Source organism: Prionailurus viverrinus, chromosome D4 (assembly GCF_022837055.1).
Source record: "Prionailurus viverrinus isolate Anna chromosome D4, UM_Priviv_1.0, whole genome shotgun sequence".
Lineage (NCBI taxonomy): Eukaryota > Metazoa > Chordata > Mammalia > Carnivora > Felidae > Prionailurus > Prionailurus viverrinus.
Window position 1 is genome coordinate 37,527,938 of NC_062573.1, and position 17,592 is coordinate 37,545,529.

The 17,592-nt window shown below is 43.8% G+C and overlaps 2 protein-coding genes across 4 annotated transcripts in view; one reads left to right on the plus strand and one right to left on the minus strand.

Annotated features, from left to right (window-relative positions):
* Positions 1 to 3,507, plus strand: part of LOC125150337 (putative exonuclease GOR) — a 38,502-nt gene extending 34,995 nt beyond the window's left edge. The window contains exons 14-15 of the mRNA XM_047830124.1: positions 1,487 to 1,607; positions 3,171 to 3,507. Of these exons, the coding sequence (XP_047686080.1) occupies positions 1,487 to 1,607; positions 3,171 to 3,253 (204 nt within the window). The 3' untranslated portion in view covers positions 3,254 to 3,507. The remainder of the gene's footprint in view (positions 1 to 1,486; positions 1,608 to 3,170) is intronic.
* Positions 3,508 to 5,353: 1,846 nt separating this feature from the next.
* TEK (TEK receptor tyrosine kinase) overlaps positions 5,354 to 17,592 on the minus strand; it is a 109,266-nt gene continuing 97,027 nt past the window's right edge. For all 3 annotated transcript variants that reach the window (XM_047830123.1, XM_047830122.1, XM_047830120.1), the window contains 7 exons: positions 16,148 to 16,338; positions 15,487 to 15,600; positions 10,573 to 10,643; positions 9,455 to 9,495; positions 8,429 to 8,525; positions 6,520 to 6,619; positions 5,354 to 5,719 (listed from right to left, as the gene is read on the minus strand). In XM_047830123.1, the coding sequence (XP_047686079.1) occupies positions 5,645 to 5,719; positions 6,520 to 6,619; positions 8,429 to 8,525; positions 9,455 to 9,495; positions 10,573 to 10,643; positions 15,487 to 15,600; positions 16,148 to 16,338 (689 nt within the window). In that variant the 3' untranslated portion in view covers positions 5,354 to 5,644. The remainder of the gene's footprint in view (positions 5,720 to 6,519; positions 6,620 to 8,428; positions 8,526 to 9,454; positions 9,496 to 10,572; positions 10,644 to 15,486; positions 15,601 to 16,147; positions 16,339 to 17,592) is intronic.

The window sequence follows — 17,592 nt, forward strand, 5'->3', positions numbered from 1 at the left end:
ACCCCTGTTCTAGAACACTGGCATCCAATCGGCCTTTCTATATGTTCACTATCTACTATGGTAGATGGTAGCCACGTTTGGTTATTGAACATTTACAATATGTCTAATGTGACTGAGAAAATGATTTTTGCATTTTTTAGATAGCCACATGTGGCTGGTGGCTTATCAGAGGGCACAGCACAGCTCTAGAACTTTGGAGACTCTAGAACTTTCAGCCACCCTAGGACTTACCTTCAGGCAAAGAAGGGCTAGTTCTTTTTTACTGCAAGAATACCAGTAAGGCCATTTACATTTCATAGGTGAATGTCAGCCTTTTTCTATGTAAAGCTGGGATTCAAAGAATAGATATTTGTCTCAAATAGCATTGTTGTCTCTGCATGTGACAGATAATACTGGAATGTGCTTCCACTCAGACCCTGCCAAGCTGTGTGGAAAGAGAGGTGGGGACATAAATTTTCTGTAAGAACGCTCTTTCCAGGGATGTCCTTCCCTCACCTTCCATCACCTCAGTGACCTCCCCTCTCAAACTGTTCAGGAGCCATCCTATTTGCACCTGTCTCCCAGACCACACAATTTCTAGCCGTCATGATTCCTCATTGTGTTCAGTCTGTTTCTTCTGTCCAGATAACTCCTGGATTTTCCTGTTTGTCTCTGTTTCCACCACAACCTTCTTTTATTTACTCAATACTCTGCAGCCAGGAACTGGTGTCTCGTTGGTAGTTGACACATTAAAGGAGAATTTAAGTGCTTCTAGGCATGCTGAATGTTAAATTTCCAATTCCTCAGTTTTCAGTGGGTCTTTAAATTACTCTTGAGGCTAATCTTCTTGCATGCACCTTTCAAAAATGCAACTCTCCTAATGAATCCAAACTGTTTCTAGGCTCTGTTGTCTGACTGCTCTTCATCTATCCTATTTTCTGCTTTCTGAAACTTCTGTAAAATTTATTCACCATCTGACATGTATAAGCACAGGAAATTTGGAACTAGACGGGACACAGTCCTTGTCCATGCCCCCTCCCCGGACACAGACAAGTAAACCACTAATCTGCGGTAGGACATGTGCTAGGTTGAGGTGTGCCCTCCTCAGCTGAGTCCCAAGGTGGTAGGGGCATGGCTTTGCATCTCCCCCCAGTCTTTGATGGACCCTTTCTGCCCTCATGCTGCCCCCTGGTGGTGCTCTCACAGTAGGAAAGTGGTTCCCAAAGTCTTAGATTTGATTTCTGGGTTCTCTACTAACTCCCTTCTTAATCTCTCAGAGCTTCAGTTTTCTTGACTGTAAAGAAGGGACAAAAGGTCTACCTCATTGAGTTACTCTGCAAGTTGTAATGGATATTCCATGTAGCATGCTTAGTCACTGTTACATCATAACTGCTTCATGTTACTTGCTTTTGTAGCATAACTCTGCTGCTACCATTATTGTTGCTGCTATCTATATGGTTACTCATTGGGAAAAATCTCTGATAGGATTTTCTCTTTCTTTTGACAGTTAATTCACACTTCAGTTGTGGACACAACAGTTCTGTTTCCTCATCGACTAGGCTTGCCTCACAAAAGATCCCTTAAGAGTCTGGTGGCTGACTACCTACAGAGGATTATTCAGGATGATGGTAAGAGCCTGTTTGCTAATGATAAATACCAGGGCCCTACATCTGACTTAAGTAAACAAACCATGTGATTGATGGTAAAAGTTCTGCCCTCTGAAATGCTTAAGGTAGGTTCTTATTCATGGATTCTCTCCTATAGTGGAAAGACTTGTACCTGCTTATGTGAAAGCTTGTAAAAAGCCAATGCCCACTGCCAGGTATAGTCCTGGATCTTCCACAGGCATCAAAACAGCAGCTATACAGAAAATGATGGCCAGATAATTGTTGGGCAAATTGCCTGGCCTTTGAATTCATGTATAAAACTTCTTTTGGTGTGAAGATCGAATTCCATTCTAAATTTTGCTGTGTACCCCTTTTCATATGGGCTTTTCATTAAATGAGGTTATGAAATTCACTGGGTTCAGGTTATCTCACCCAGAGTAAATGGTGTGTTGTTAGAAGAAGTATAGCTCAAGTTCAATACATGCATTATATGTGCACTTGACTTCTACTCAATTAGTGTATCTTGCTCCCAGAACATTTTCTGGGTTTGTTGATGATTAACTTGTCTAATGTTGGGTGTATTTCAAGTACAAGTGTAGCTACCACCTCCCTTGTTAGTGGCATTGCTGTATGCACAGTTGAGCAGTGCATGCTTTGGAATAGGTCACTCAACACCTTCATGCCCATATAGTTTCCTCTTACAATACAGAAGTGTAAGAAAATTAATTCTGAGCATGTTAAAATTTGTTACAATGCTATGTTTCTAAAGATACCTAAGATACAGGAAGCCCTTCTGATCATGTCATGAATTGTACAAAATACATATTGTACCCCTATGGTCTTTTTCTTTCATTCTTTGTGAGACACTAATACAATCTCAAAGTGGATCTTTACCTGCTTTGTTAAAAATACATCTCAAAGAGCTCCTACAAAATTCTATTATAAAATGTGTTCTATTGCAATCCATCTTAAGCCTTACACATGAAAATATTTCACTTAAAAAATAGCTTATATAAAAATACAGATACTTTTTGTTTTTTCAGACTTTTTCAGAATAACACAAATGAAAAATACACCCACTATTTCAGAAGTGCTAGTATGATTTTTCTCATTTAATCTCATACATTTATTATCCTCATCAGAACTATAGACTTTATATTCTGGGTAAATTTCATCCACTCTTTTAAATCATGTACTCTTGTATCTGAGGTCATTCTTTGTGTAGACAGTTCTACTTCTCCTCACAGACTGTTTTTGACTCCTAGCTGGATCTCTTTTTGTAATACCTGCCCCTTTGTTACCTTCCCTCTGGACCTTCTTTCCAGAGAGAGAGCACCCATGAGCTATCTAGTCACAGCAAAGCAGTCACCGTGCGAGGACAGGCTACATAGGAAAAGGGAGATGTTTGCTAATCTACACTTATGTACAGCATTTACAAAGCAAACAAAATACCATTTTTCTAAGTGACCAGTGTTAATTTTTAATAAACATTAACTCCAGGCTTTGTTTTGAGAACAGCTGTGGGTGATATCATGGGTACAGTCATTGTCTAACACATTGTTTTATATTCTGTACTACTTGGAGGTCACAATTCAATTGACAATGCAACTGCCTGCATGGAACTGGTCCTCTGGAAGGTAAAAGAAGACCTGAAAGGAAGGAAGTAATCATTTTGTCTGACAAGATCTGCAATCCCTGCCTTGTTGTGTCAGTGACCCCTCTGGCCTCTGCTGCTGCCAGTAGAGTTTGGTCTATGATGGCATGAAGTTTCTTGACCTTTTTCTTCAAAGAGGAGAAAGGAAAGCACTGTTGAGGTTTATTTATTACATTTTAAAGGCTAAATTTCCATAGTTTATTTCTTAAGTTATGATTGCTGAGGGGAGAATGGTTAATGGGTAAATTAAAGTTGGTTTGTTTTGAATTTTCGGTTCCTCTTCATTGATAGTAACAATGGTGTCAAGTTGAAGCAATGAGTCTGTGACTTCCATCAAGGTCATGTCTGAGGTTGCATACATTTCTTTTTCTCTCTCAATACCTAAAACCGTCTTTACCTAATACACAGACTTTTTTTAGGTCTCATATATATGTAGAATAGGTTTTCCTCACAAAGTAAACGTAAATTTTCAGTGTCTGTTAACAAAAAGATTTAGGTCTTTTGGCTAATGCATTATGTGTTTTTACTCTAACTGCTGTAATGTTACCTGATTTTAATTCATAACCACTCCTTTTTCTAAGGCAGTGTCCTGTGGGTCCCCCAAATGTACCATGCTCTAACCTGTGTTCCTAATATCGGAATTGTCTGAATTCCTTTGAGGAGTTAGCTCCTCCTTGCTTAATTGCTTTTTGATGATGTGGAAACTACAGGACATAACTCAGTTTGATTACCTTTAAGGATGAACCTTCAATATTAATGTTGCTAAAATGCTGCAAAATGACAAAGGTTTCTTTGCCGATGATACAGGTGCATCTGAGTAATCAGTAGTGAGACCTGAGTGCCAGAAGGACCTCAGGTGCCTGCAACGACAGGCCCTCAAACATACTTCAGGTTTGCTGCCTTGGCATTTTGAGTTACAAATAATTATCACTGAACATCTTTTTCTTACTATCGCAAGTACTTCTTCGCCATGTCTCTTTTCATGTACTTGACATGAAATAAATTCAAATTTTGGATACTATGAATTTAAGTAATACGTAATTAAGAAGGTCAAACTATTATAGGGGGAAAAAAACCTTAACGTTTGTTCCAAAGCCATATGAAAAATGTGAAGGTCTTATTTACATTTTCAGATCATCCTTGTTGTGGTTCATTTCCACATACTATACATTCAAGCTAGCAGTTGTTAGGAGTATCTCTACAGCATTTGGGTAAAAAGCAAAAGAAACTATTGGGACTCATTATCAAGGGCTCTTCATTTAAGTTCTCAGTTGGAGGTATATGGCCCTGGCAAGAAAATGAACTAGACACAACACTTCTAGATGTTTCCAATCCTGGGAGCTTGCGAGCCCCTGTCTGGCCGAGTACCCACCTGCTCTACATGGATCTTACTGACAAGTTCAAGGAGGATAACTTTAAAGTATAATAAAGATGTTTGTCAATACCTATGAGAAACATTCCCGGACGAAAAGTGGGTAGGCAAGACATTTATTCACTTACTGTATGACCTCAGTGCAACATGTGCCTACGGTATAAACTGTAAACTCACAACTGATCAACACTGAAACTTTACAACGTGCAATACATGTAGGGATGTTCAGTTGATACAAATGTCGCATGTCTCCCAAGTGGAACTCCAGGCTTCCTACTTCAGTTTCTTAAAACACACAAACCCATGTTACCAGAGAAACTAAAACCAAATCTCATTAATTTATCAAACTTGTACTTCTCTAAAGATTCTTAGACTTGTATGGAATGAGATTTAAGCTTACTTTTAGGTGTTAGCATTCTGGATTGACTGGTGGGGTCTGGAAACACATGACGAAGTTGACAAATGACCAAGTGAAAGTGGGATGGCTTCTATACACGAGGGAGAAAGTTAAGAGATGGACAGCAGGATCTCTTTTAGATGTTAACCTCTATCCTGATAGAACTAACCTATTTCCCCCACTTTTCTTACCCAGGCTATCAGGGCCAGTGTTAGGTTTACTAACAAGATCTTTCTTCTACAGAGCCAAAGATTTTATAGCATTCACTATGAAGGTAAATATCAAAAATACCTAGGATGATAATGAGTTATGCATTATAGTAATTGTACTCACACACCTTCCTGTAAAGTCCATATTTTTAGAAAAATATATTATTGCATATGAAACCACAAACAGGCATTCTGATTTCAGCACATTCTTACTCGAAACAGTATATACAGTCCTATGAGAGTCAAAGTGTACTATAGATTCACACACACGGGTTTTTGTGGTAAAGTCCCAGACACACAGCAATATATGTACATGTTTATGTTCTAGGTCACCTCTCTTGGCACGGTCTTGCTGACTTGCTTGGAATCAAGGGTCTGTCATGCCAGTGGAGGGGAGACAGAACATACAGGCGGGTGGGCTTGGTCCTAGGCTGCCTCCTCAGCCGAGCAGTCGATCCCTGCGTAGGCAAACTTCTCATAAAGCGTGGTGTTCACGTAAGTCTACAAGAGCAAGAGTGGGTCAGAGACACAGGCTCCCCCGGTACTGCCTCTGCACGTGGCACTTACGTGGCACGTGGCACCCCCAGCTCCCTTCATATGGTTCAAGGACTAGGTACCTGGGGGACATTTTTCTGTCTTAAGTTCCCATGTTGTATTTGACAACTTTCTTCCTGAAATGCATCCCTCGACCTCAGCAGGTAAGATTTCACCCTGTTTCTCTCTCCAGGCCACTCTCTGCTGTCCCTCCGGAGATGTCCCATTCTCTATAGATACTTTCTCTGTCCCTATCCCTGTGGGTGACCACCCTCCCCCCCCCCATCTCTGGTTTAATTACCACTTGCATTGTGGTAACCTGCCATCCATTTCCTTAACCTAGACTTGCCTTTTCAACCTCAAATCAGTATAGCTGACCACCTGCTGGACATTTTGATAGACTTCCTGCCCCTCCCCACAGAAACTGGACACCAGGCTCCACTACTCCTGGCTGTGTGTCCTTGGATATATCACTTTCACCTCTTTGTGTATATTTCTTCTATAAAATTGAAGGATCAGGCCACATTACTCATGAGGCTCACAAGCTAATTCTATCTGTTCTACCACATGTGACTCTCTTTTATAGAAATCTTACCACCTCTGAAATTGTAACTTGCTCAGAGTTAGCGGCCACATCTTTTATGTCCCTCTAATACCAAGGACTATGCCCAGAAGTACTTGGTGACTTGTATCAGCCATTTTTTTTTAACCATACAGGGCACATGAGGAATTCTGACTCAAGAGCCTGCCCTGAGCCCCACGCTCACCTTGCGTTCTTCTAACATCCTGTTTAAGGACACCAATATCTGGGCAAATGACGGCCTCTCATAAGGCTTCTCCCGCCAGCACTGTCTCATTAGATCATACCTTTGGAAACAAAGAGTTAGCCAGTTAACTCTGACTGTGCTTCAGTCCTGGGCATGGCCCGGTGTGGGGTATGGAAAACAGAGAAAGTAGCCATTCAACACATGGTCATTACACTTGACTGGCAGCACAGGGTACAGCACTGAGTTTCGATCCAGCCTCCCACCTCCTTCAAGACCCCCTTTCTTCTGCCAGCAAATCTAGTGCCTCCCCTGAGTACCATTCCTGAAGGATCTTGGTCTCACCTCTTCTGATTATCTGGAAAGAACTGAGTCATGTGTCTAGGGCAGCATGTCCCTTGGAATACTGTGTCTCTCAAAATGTTAGTTATTTAAAAAAAAAATGGCTCCATACTCTAATAAATTTGCCAACTTCCACACTGCATCTCCCTCTTAGGGATTAGCAGAGCAAACTCTTGAGAAGTCTTGCCATTTAAACAAAAAACCTGTTTAACCTGACTTAACATGGAATTTCCCAAGGTGACCACAGAACTCCTTCCCCCTTCTATCACTTCTTTACCTCTTGCACATGCATGAACACAGTCTGGGAAGCACTGGTCTAAGTACTCTCCCAAATGTGGTCAGAACCACTTGCGTTATTAAAATGCAGATTCCTGGCAGTGCCCTCCCCCCTCGCCCCAGGGCTACAGAACCAATGTCTGACTGGGCTCAAATTTTCACACTGGGAACAAATGCCTCAGGGGAACCTTATGTGCACAGAAGGCTATCAACCTAGCATGGTCTAGGTTTATGGCCTCTTGTATCAGTACCATAATTAATAGCACTTTTTCTTAGAAATGGCTCAGTTTGGACAATAAATTCTTTGCTGAACCTAGAGCCTTGTGCTTTCACATCATGCCAGTTAGGCAGCAGCTAACTCAGTTTTGAGAATGGTGTTTTCACAAAAGCTAATCATTCTTCCCCTGGGTATAATTCTTACTCCTAGAAAACAATCCTTGCAGAAGCAAGATTCTATGACCAAAAAAAAAAAAAAAAACTTCCTACTATCACAGCCTAAAATCTCTGTCCCCAAAGTTATTCTCAAGGTTTCATGCATTTACTCATGAAGAGTCTCATGAATTGATTTCAGATCTTTTCTGCATTTTTTGCCTTTCATTTCAACCTTCCTGATAATCATCACCTTAAATTCCTCCTGGATTTCTGTGCCTAGAAAGCTCTCAGTTCCCTGCCCATTACAGAATGGCATTAGTTTAAGGAACTCCCCTTCTTTTTTGGAGGGGGGGCAGTATGTAGGATCTCAATGTGTGTGCATGTACAGGTATACATATACGCATGTGTGTATGAATCAGGTACCCTCTTCATTAGTGTTAGTCTGTCCAAGAAACACACAGGGGAAGGTTAAGATAAAATGGCCCTAAGGTGCGGGGCGCCTGGGTGGCTCATTTGGTTAAGTGTCTGACTCAATTTCAGCTCAGGTTATCATGTTTCAGTTTGTGAGATTAAGCCCCGTGTCAGGCTCTGCGCTAACAGTGTGGAACCTGCTTGGGATTCTCTCTCCCCCTCTCTCTGCACCCCCTCCACTCTCTCTCTCAAAGTAGACTTTTTAATTTTTTTTGTAATGTTTATTTCTTTTTGAGAGGAAGAGACAGAGTGCAAGCGGGGGAGGGGCAGAGAGAGAGAGGGAGACACAAAATCTGAAGCAGGCTCTGAGCTGTCAGCACAGATCTGGATGCAGGGCTCGAACCCACAAGCCATGAGATCACGACCTGAGCCACAGTTGGATGCTTAACCGACTGAGCCACCCAGGCACCCCTGAATAGACATTTGTTTAAATGGCCCCAGGCTGACTTACACCTCGTCATCACAGTTTAGAGGCTTCTCCAGTCTGTAGCCCTGGGGCAGCTTCTCGTACAGCTCTGCACATGTCATCCCGCAGTAAGGAGTGCCACCTGCAAGACAGGACACCGGGTTGCCCTGATCCCCTCTGGGGTGGAGCACAGCGTCTCCTGTCCCAGGCCCCTCAAGCCCAGAGACTGGGATAGAGACAGGGTATGTCAAGAGAAGACGCAAAATCAGCATGATCTTCCTGTCTGAGCAAACCCACCACACATCACAGCTGGACATAAGCCCCAAACTGCATGATAGTGTGGCCATTCTGTCGGCAGACAGATCCAGAAGGCGGCTCCTTGTTTCCCACACTGTTTCTCTTCCCTGAGTTCACCTGCACACGAGTCCTCTACTGTAGTAATGGGATGTATCTTTGTCCTATTTGGAAGTTCTCGGTCGGGTTTATACAATTCCGATTTTATCTATAATCGGTACTGCCCAATTTTAATTCTAAAACATACATATTTAATATAGAAAACTTGGAAAATACAAAAACGCATGAAGCAAGCAAGCAATATTTGTAGTGCTCTCCTGCAGACTCCTTCCAGGTTTTTCACGTGTAACATGTATAACATTTATAAAATGGGATCACCGTGTAAGGAAGTTTCTGGGTTTTGGCATGCATGTTTTCACATGCTATTAAATGGTCTTCAAAAATGACTTTTCACAGCTGTGTAACATATCATCTTAAAGTTGTAGAAGTGAACTTATAACAGTTCTGTGACATCTCTGTACAAACAAAGAACCTATGATGAAGTTCACAGCCACCAGGTTGTTAGTACTAAATATGACATTAGACACAGGGCTCTGAAAAAGAGAAACATGGGACTAAACACACTCATACATGGAAACCCATCAAGTTCTATGTCCCAGTCCCATCTAGTGGTGCCCCAGAAAGATGGCACCTGTGGGATCCCACAGTGAGTGAGAATGGGAGGGGTCCACTCCCATTGCCTGGAGTCTCGCCTAGTAGATAAACATAGATACTCACCTAAGCTAACGATCTCCCATAGGAGCACTCCATAGGACCATCTGCAGGAGACACAGTAGGGAAACCAATAATCAACAAACCGGTTGACCCGTCAATCTCCTGCCTCAAAAGTCAGGGTGACTGATGCTTTGCCAGAAAAGGAAATGTTAAATGTGTGCTCCCCAGGACAGGGTCTTGTACGTGGCCTGTGCTGACCTCCTCTTAGGCCAAGGGAAGGATCCTAACGGGGAAATGGTGTGAGAATGCCCACTCACTTTAGGTGAAGAACATGAGGTGGTACTGGGGAAAGCAGGTGCAATTCTAAGCCAACAGACTGGACTTAAATCCAGGCTCAGCTGCCTGATACTCGTGTCACCTGGGACACGAGTCATCACCTTAAATTCCTCCTGGATTTAAGTTACTGAACCTCTGGAGGCCTCTTCGTGTCTTCTGCAAGTGGGAACACCAATTGCCGCCTCAAAATTATGCAGAGACAATGGAAGAGAACATACAAAAGGCACCTTGCACGCAGTGAGGAAGCAGTGCTTGCCAGCCCCCTGCCCTTCCCCCGGCATAAGCTAAACTCCCTGGACAAGTCATCTCAAGCCTCGGGGCCTCAGTGTTTCCTCCCGTCAATGGGGGGGTGGGGGGGAGCGGAAATGGCCTAAGTTTCACTCCCAGCCCTTCCTTCACCACCAGCCTGAGACTTGTCTCTCTTGGCTGTGAGCAGACATGGGCCCTTGATCTGGCCTGCCTTTTTCCCCAGCCACATGTGACCCCCAGCAGCCATTGTGAACTGCCCCTCACTGTTCTGGGTCCTGTATGCTGAGGTCAGTCTGGGAAGTGGAGCGGCAGGAATGCTCCATATGCCCCTTGCTCCTCTGGAGATGGAGAATTCACCACTTCTCCTTGACGGGCAGAAGGACACCTACAGCCTGTTACCAGGGATCTTACATTACACCCTGAATACTGTCTACTCTGAGGCTTATTTCATAGACTCCAAATTTATTTCTCGGGCTTACTGACTATTTTTGTTCCACAGATGGACATAACAGTCCTACTTTGCTTTAAGACTCTGTCGGATGCTTATTTTTCTGGGAGAAAAAAAAAAATCCCTCAACAATAAAAGGCTTACTCACACATCACTGTTGGTTGTATACACACTGTAATTTAGCGACTCGATTGCCATCCAGCGCACCGGGAGCCTTCCCTGGAGAGAACAAAGTGAGATGCCACTTAGGCACAACAGGGACCCTTCCCCAGGCACACAGCTTGCCCGGAGCTGTGGTTCGCTCAAGCCCACAAGGAAGTGTGTTTGGGATTCCCCACACGTAAGATACAGCACAGTCAGGAGCTGCTGTTTGTGTATGTCCCATGTACAAGAGCGTTCTCAAATCCAAAGATGTGCAAGGAGTATAAACCCTGCTGACCTCAAGGAGTCACTACCACTGTTTTGTATAAAGAAAAATAACATGTGTGGGTATATGTGTGTGGATGGGCATGTGCCTTTTTGGTAGGCATTTCATTGATTCACTTTGTGGCTCTCAGAGGCACTCAGAGCTTTGAAAAGGGAGAGAGGCAGCAGGGAAACGGAGAATCAAAGTGTAGTGTGGGAAAGGCTCAGGTGATATGAGGTGGCCAACCACGCCTGGAAGAGACAGGGAGGACTTTCAGACAAGGGGATACGTGAGCTCAGTTCTGTATGTGTAGGTGTCCTCAGGTGGGTCGGGGAGAGAAGAGCCTTTCCGACCAAAGGGAACTTTGTGCATACACATTAGTGGGGGAGGAGGATATAACCTCCCATCAATGCAGTTTACACTGGGTTTGAAGATGGGATGACACGCAATCACTTGCCCTTTGGGGGCCAAGTGCTGACTCCACCCAGGTTGTCCCTTTTTTTTTTTTTTTTGCGTTGATTCATTTTTGAGAGACAGAAACAGACTGTGGGTGGGGGAGAGGCAGAGAGAGGGAGAGACTGAATCCAAAGCAGGCTCTAGGCTCCAAGCTGTCAGCACAGAGCTGGATGCAGGGCTCAAACCTACAGACCACAAGATCATGACCTGAGCTGAAGTCAGATGCTCAACTGACTGAGCCACCCAGGTGCCCCAAAGTTGTCCCCATTTCTTTAAGTCCAGCCTGGGGAAAATGACTGGACATTGGGAAGTTTGGCTTCTAAGTTTTATTCCTAGTTTCGCTGTGATTTTGGGCTCCCTTCCCATCAACCCACTCCAGGAATCATATAAGCCCTACTGAGAGGGCCTTCTCCCCCAGAGATTTGTCAAGCTCTAACAGCAGCGTTTCAGCTGCGGCAAGCCAGGAAGTAAGACAACATCAAGAGTATTTGGGGGTCTTCTCAGTTCCCCTGAAATAGGAGAAGGCATTCTCCCAGACCCATCTTGAGATCATCTTGAGATCAGCCATGCCCTGGGCCCCAACTCTAGTCCTGAAGGTGCCACTGTCTCCTAGGTCTTTGTGAAGTGGAGATATTCTGAAGCCCGTTCTGACCCTAAGTCCCGATTGGTACTTTAAGATTCAGTTATAAAACTACCCCTTTGCAAACCTACCTCTTGTGCTCCCCAATATTCACTCCATGCCCACCTCACCTCCGGGCATACCTGTTATTCTAGCCTTTTCCGCCCCTCCACAGGAATGGAAAGAGTCATCGACATTTTCTGTCTTGTCTTTGCTTTTATGTACCTGCTAGCTTCTGACCTCATGCCTCCAAATTACTAATTTCCATGTGCACTTTATTATTTTTGTTTGATTTCTTTTGGGTCTGTCCATTTCCATCTGTCACTCCTGCTCTCCCACCTGGGTTCAGGCCACCATCATCTGTTACCTGATGACAACCTCTTAATTGATCTTCTTGCTTTAGAGGTTCAGTCCCTAAGGATCAGTTCTCTGCACCACAGCCAGATTAATGGCTCAAAATGGCAAATCCAAACACGTGGTTCCTTTTTTAAAAAGTTCTTCAATGTCCTTATTGTCCCAAGATCTTAATTCCTTAGCTGAGTCCAAAATTTTTAGCTGGAATTCAAAAATCTTCAATAAAACTATATCCCTGTGGGGCGTGTGGTTGGCTCAATTGGTTAAGAGTCTGACTTCAGCTCAGGTCATGATCTTGTGGGTTCTGGCTCCACACAGGGCTCGCTGATCTCAGTGTAGAGCCTGCTTCAGATCCTCTTCCTTTCTCTCTCTTTTCCCCTCCACCCCTGCCCCATTCTCTCTCAAAAATAAACTTAAAAGGGGCGCCTGGATGGCGCAGTCGGTTAAGCGTCCGACTTCAGCCAGGTCACGATCTCGCGGTCCGTGAGTTCGAGCCCCGCGTCAGGCTCTGGGCTGATGGCTCGGAGCCTGGAGCCTGTTTCCGATTCTGTGTCTCCCTCTCTCTCTGCCCCTCCCCCGTTCATGCTCTGTCTCTCTCTGTCCCAAAAATAAATAAAAACGTTAAAAAAAAAATTAAAAAAAAAAAATAAACTTAAAAAAAAAAACAAACCTTATCCTTGATTCCTCCTCCCACCTTGAATTTTAACTCTCCCTCTTTTTTGCATTATGCTCCAGCCATATTGAATTACTTGTCCCCCAAATGTTTCCTACCTTCCTTTGTCTCTAGGCTTTTACATGTACTGCACCCTCCAATTCATTCTCATATCTCCCATATCTATTTAACATTTGTAAAACACAAGAGTTAGCCTCCTCCACGGAGCCCTTCTTGATTGCCCACAGGCTCAGTTCCGTGTGCTTCCTCTGTGTCCCCATGTGCATTTCTCCTCTGTGCTTTCTTTGCCGTCAGCACTTATCAACTGTTTTTCATTATTAATGACTGTTATTTATTATGCATCTGAGCTACTTAAAGGTGGAGGCTGTCCCAATTTATGTCACCCCCAAACCTAGCACAGACATGAAACACTATAGTCATAAAGACATTGATGAGAGGGGATGCATCTATCAATGGTAATAAAGCCCCAAATCACTTAGTATGTTAGCTTGCAACACTTCCAATATTAGCATTGCCTGGGGGACTTAAACAAAAAAAACAACCAACCAACCACAAACTGATGTAGGAGCTCCACCCCAGGACAACAGAATCAGAGTATATAAGTATATATATAGTATTTAAGCAGTAGGACTCAGCATCAGTATTTTTTGAAAGCTCCCCAGATGATTCAGAGGGGCAGCTGGAGTGCAAAATCTCAGATTTAAACAATAGTCCAGAGACAGTAGCCACTCTGCCCTCTGGTGGTAATTTGCCACACTGCACCCCTCTTGCAGGGAGCTGGCTTCCCTCCATTCCCTCTCCTTTCCGGTGCCTGAGGGCTAATGTCTTTCCTCCCAGACCCCATGCTGCTGCAGGACACTTCTCCCAGCCACTTCCAGCAGACACAGTTACGTTCTGACCCATCTAAGTGCTCTGCCCCCCTAAGCATTCCTCTTGAGCTCTCCAAGACTGCAGAAATCACTGCTCTTTATGAAATGCCAAGCAAACCATCATTCTCCCCGGGCATCTGAGGACAGCATCCAAATAAAATATGTAGGTTGTGGGGCTAAATTATGTCAGTGCCTCCACCCCCTCACTCCGGGCACCACAGCCCCCAAACACCAAAGAGAAGCAAGGAAAGGTTCTCTGTGAGGGAGATAGCAAGCTTCAGGTGGCCTAGGGGGAGAAGGAGTAAATGGGTGAGTGGTGGGTCCTGCTTCTTTAAGACAAGCCCCGCCCCTCTGCTGAGAAACATCTGCTTCAAGTGAGGCAAATTCAGAAAAGCTTAGAGAAAAAAAGTATTGTGTGCCTGGGAGTCAACCCTCAGGGAGACGCCCAAGGCTTCTGGAAGGTGTTGATGTTGATAAGCATCCAAGACCCCACTGGATGTGTGTGAGGTCTCTAAGAGCCAAAGAGGCCCCACCTCAAACCCTTATCAGAAAGGGAACTGGAAAGATCCAAAATAGTTATGTTCACTGTGATAGTAGCTATATAAAAATATGTATGTTTGTGCAAGGCAAGAAGTAAAAAATGAAAAATAAAATGTGTTAAGGTAGTGAACTGTGGGTCATTTCCTTTTCAAAACATTCTTGAATATTGTTTCTGTTATCTTGTCAGTCAGTAAAATAAGCACTTTTTTTTAAGAACCTAAAAAAGAGGGTAACTACAGAAGCCTGAGACTTGCCGAGGCAATTGTTACCCACAAAAGCAAAGGGGCCTTGTGAAAACCGCAGGATTCCCAGGAAATCTTAGCCAGAGTAATGTCCACCAGACCTGGGAAAGGGGGAGCCATACCACTGGGGTAGAGCCACCAAACACATGTGATGATGCAGGATTTGTTAGCTCCAAGGCCCTGAACGTACCAGCCCACCCTGGGAAAGCAGAGGGTGGCGCCATGTTGTTGTCACATCCCCGGAAGGAAGGGGCATTTCCAGGGAGCTATGATAGGCAACGAACGCTGAGTCCAGCTTCTCTCCTTCCATGGTGAGGTTCTCCTGGGATCTTTACTTGAAGATTAAATGTTACTGTTTGGGAGAGGAGGTGTCATCAGCAGAATGTGGATTCGACGTGGGCTTGAAGAGGGAGTGGAGAACTTTTGGCAAAGAGGGAAATCTTCTGTGGCCTTAGAAGTTAGGGATTTCTCTATAGAGCCTCTTTGTGAGGTAGGAACCTTATTAATTTCTTTCCTTTAGATTTGGAAAGTATGTTAGATGTCTTTTTTGTCCCTCCTATGCTTGCTGTATATGAAAGGGGTTTGAGGGAGCTCCTCAGAGGTTTCTGAGTGAGACACTTAGGGGTCCTGCCTGGATGTAGACTGACCCCTGTACCATGAGGCTTGCATGTTCAATCACTTGGCCACATGTGACAGTGGCTTCTTCAGTGGCAAATACAGAGCCTTCAGTCATTTTAGCAATCAAACCTCAGAAAGGATGTTTGCCTGGCCAGGGAACTACCTACTGGGGTACCCAGCCAGATGCCTGAGTCACCAAAGAACAATGGCATCCAAGAGAAGGGCCATCGGGAGAAGGAGGTTGTCCTGGGGAGGATGTCCTCAGTGTCTGTGTTCCGAACTTACCATTGTCTTCTTCACATATACTTCTTGACCTCGGGACAATCCAAAATCTGCTATTTTGGCTACATAGTTTTCACCAACTAAAATGTTCCTGGCAGCCAGATCCCTGTGGATAAACTGAAATTTAAAGAAAAAAAAAACATCGTTTGCTTTTTTCACTTCATTCTGCTGGCACAAGGCCACTGCGGTCAGACCTTTGGGAAATAGAGAAGAGAGGAATCCAATTCTCTTAAAGTTCCTCTCTAATATCCTCAGTGGATTTGGCCAAATGACCCATCATGTTTTGGGAGAAGCATTTCAGGGGAAAAAAAAAAGAAGAAAAAAAGAAAGAAAAGAAAAAAAAAAAAAAAACCCAGGTCATTAAATCTTCCTGCTGCAGTCCAAGTCCTCTGCTATCATGCATCATTTGGATCCAAATGAAGCTAAGATCAGTTCAGCCTCGTCATCAAATACACATGCTGAGATTCACTAAATACAGTTCTTGTCAGTGTCTGGCATTAACTTTTATATAAACAGAATAGTAACAAAGAGATTAAAATTAGGACAATCATAAGAGGAATTAAAGGGGGGAAGTTGACTAGAAAAATGTATAAATTTAGCTCAACTCTGAGTCCAGAGAGAATTTCAAAGGAAAGATGTCCAAAGCAAGGTCCTCACCACACACCTGTTTCTGGCTCAAGTAGTCCATGCCACGGGCCACATCTGCTGCAAAATGGAGAAGCTGCTGGGAGGACAGCGTGGAGGCGGTGCTGTTGGCAATGGCAAAGGCGGGATCGGTCTCCAGCACTCGGCTCTTGCGCAGGAAGTCCAGGAGGTTTCCGTGGGGAGCGTATTCGATGGCCAGGTACAGGTAGCCTGTGGGGAAAGGGAGAGACACCACCTTCTCAGTGGCCCTCAACAGCTCTGAGATTTCAAAGGTGTGCTAGGGTCTCGGGAATGGCTTGTAAAATTTAGTATCTAAAAGCAACACGTTGGGGCACCCGGGTGGCTCAGTCAGTTAAGTGTCCAATTCTTGATTTGGGCTCAGGTCATGCTCTCACGGTTCATGAGTTCGAGCCCTGTGTCAGGCTCTGCGCAATGAGCACAGAGCCTGCTTGGGATTCTCTCTCCTTCTCTCTGTTCCTCCTCTGCTTGTGCTCTCTCTCAAAATAAATAAATAAACATTAACAAGGAAAAAAAAAAAGCAATACATCTAGCGGTACCAACCTTGAGAACACTGACAACAGGACCGAGAGAAGTTTCACGTTCCTGCCATGCTTACAGGGCACCATGCTCGAACTCAGGGTCCCCTCTTTCCCACCCCCTCCCGCCTACCACACGTGGACTAACATGGAGGCTTCCTGAAGGCCCGCACCTACTCAGTAAGATTTGCCTCCAGAAGATCTAGGACAGCTAGTCTGCATCACCTGTTATTTTTTTATTCAGTATTGATGGAGAACTAACGTGAGCCAGGCATGTTATTTCAGTCTGTCTCTAACTTTTCTTGAGGTTATTTTAAAAAAAAGAAAAAAAAGAGTAAGTGTCCATGGCAGAAGGACCCGTACCAGGCAACTCTCTGCCTCCTCCTTCTACTGCTCCCCTAAAACTCCCGCTACATCACTGTCTTGCTCGTTAGGTTCGCAGAGTCTGAGGTCAGAGACTGCATTTTGCTTAGAGAAATCAGAAAACTCAAACTTAGACAAATAAAACAATAGGTACTAGAAGAAATTATTGTCCATTGTCTTCGCCTATTCCCAAATTGTTTTCCTTTTTTTTTTTTTGATAAAATTAATCTTCTTTCACAAAAACATTGATCTTTTGAGTCAATGAAAAGTAGAGTGGTTTTACTGTCTTTTAAGGGTAAAATTTTTGGTATACCATTTTTTACATTTAAAATGTCGAATGAATTTTAACTTCAGAGAAATTCTAAGAAATTGAAATTCTGGTGTAAAAAAAAAAAAAAGCCTAGTACTGTAGCATGTAGCACTGTAAGGCAAGATATGCCTCAATGCTTTCTCACTTCCTCACTGAACTATAAATTTTAAGAGCCAACCAGTTATGTGCTAAGGTGATGACAGAGCAAAAATTTAAAAGATACACATTTTTCTGTTGGCGGTGGTTACTTTTTTT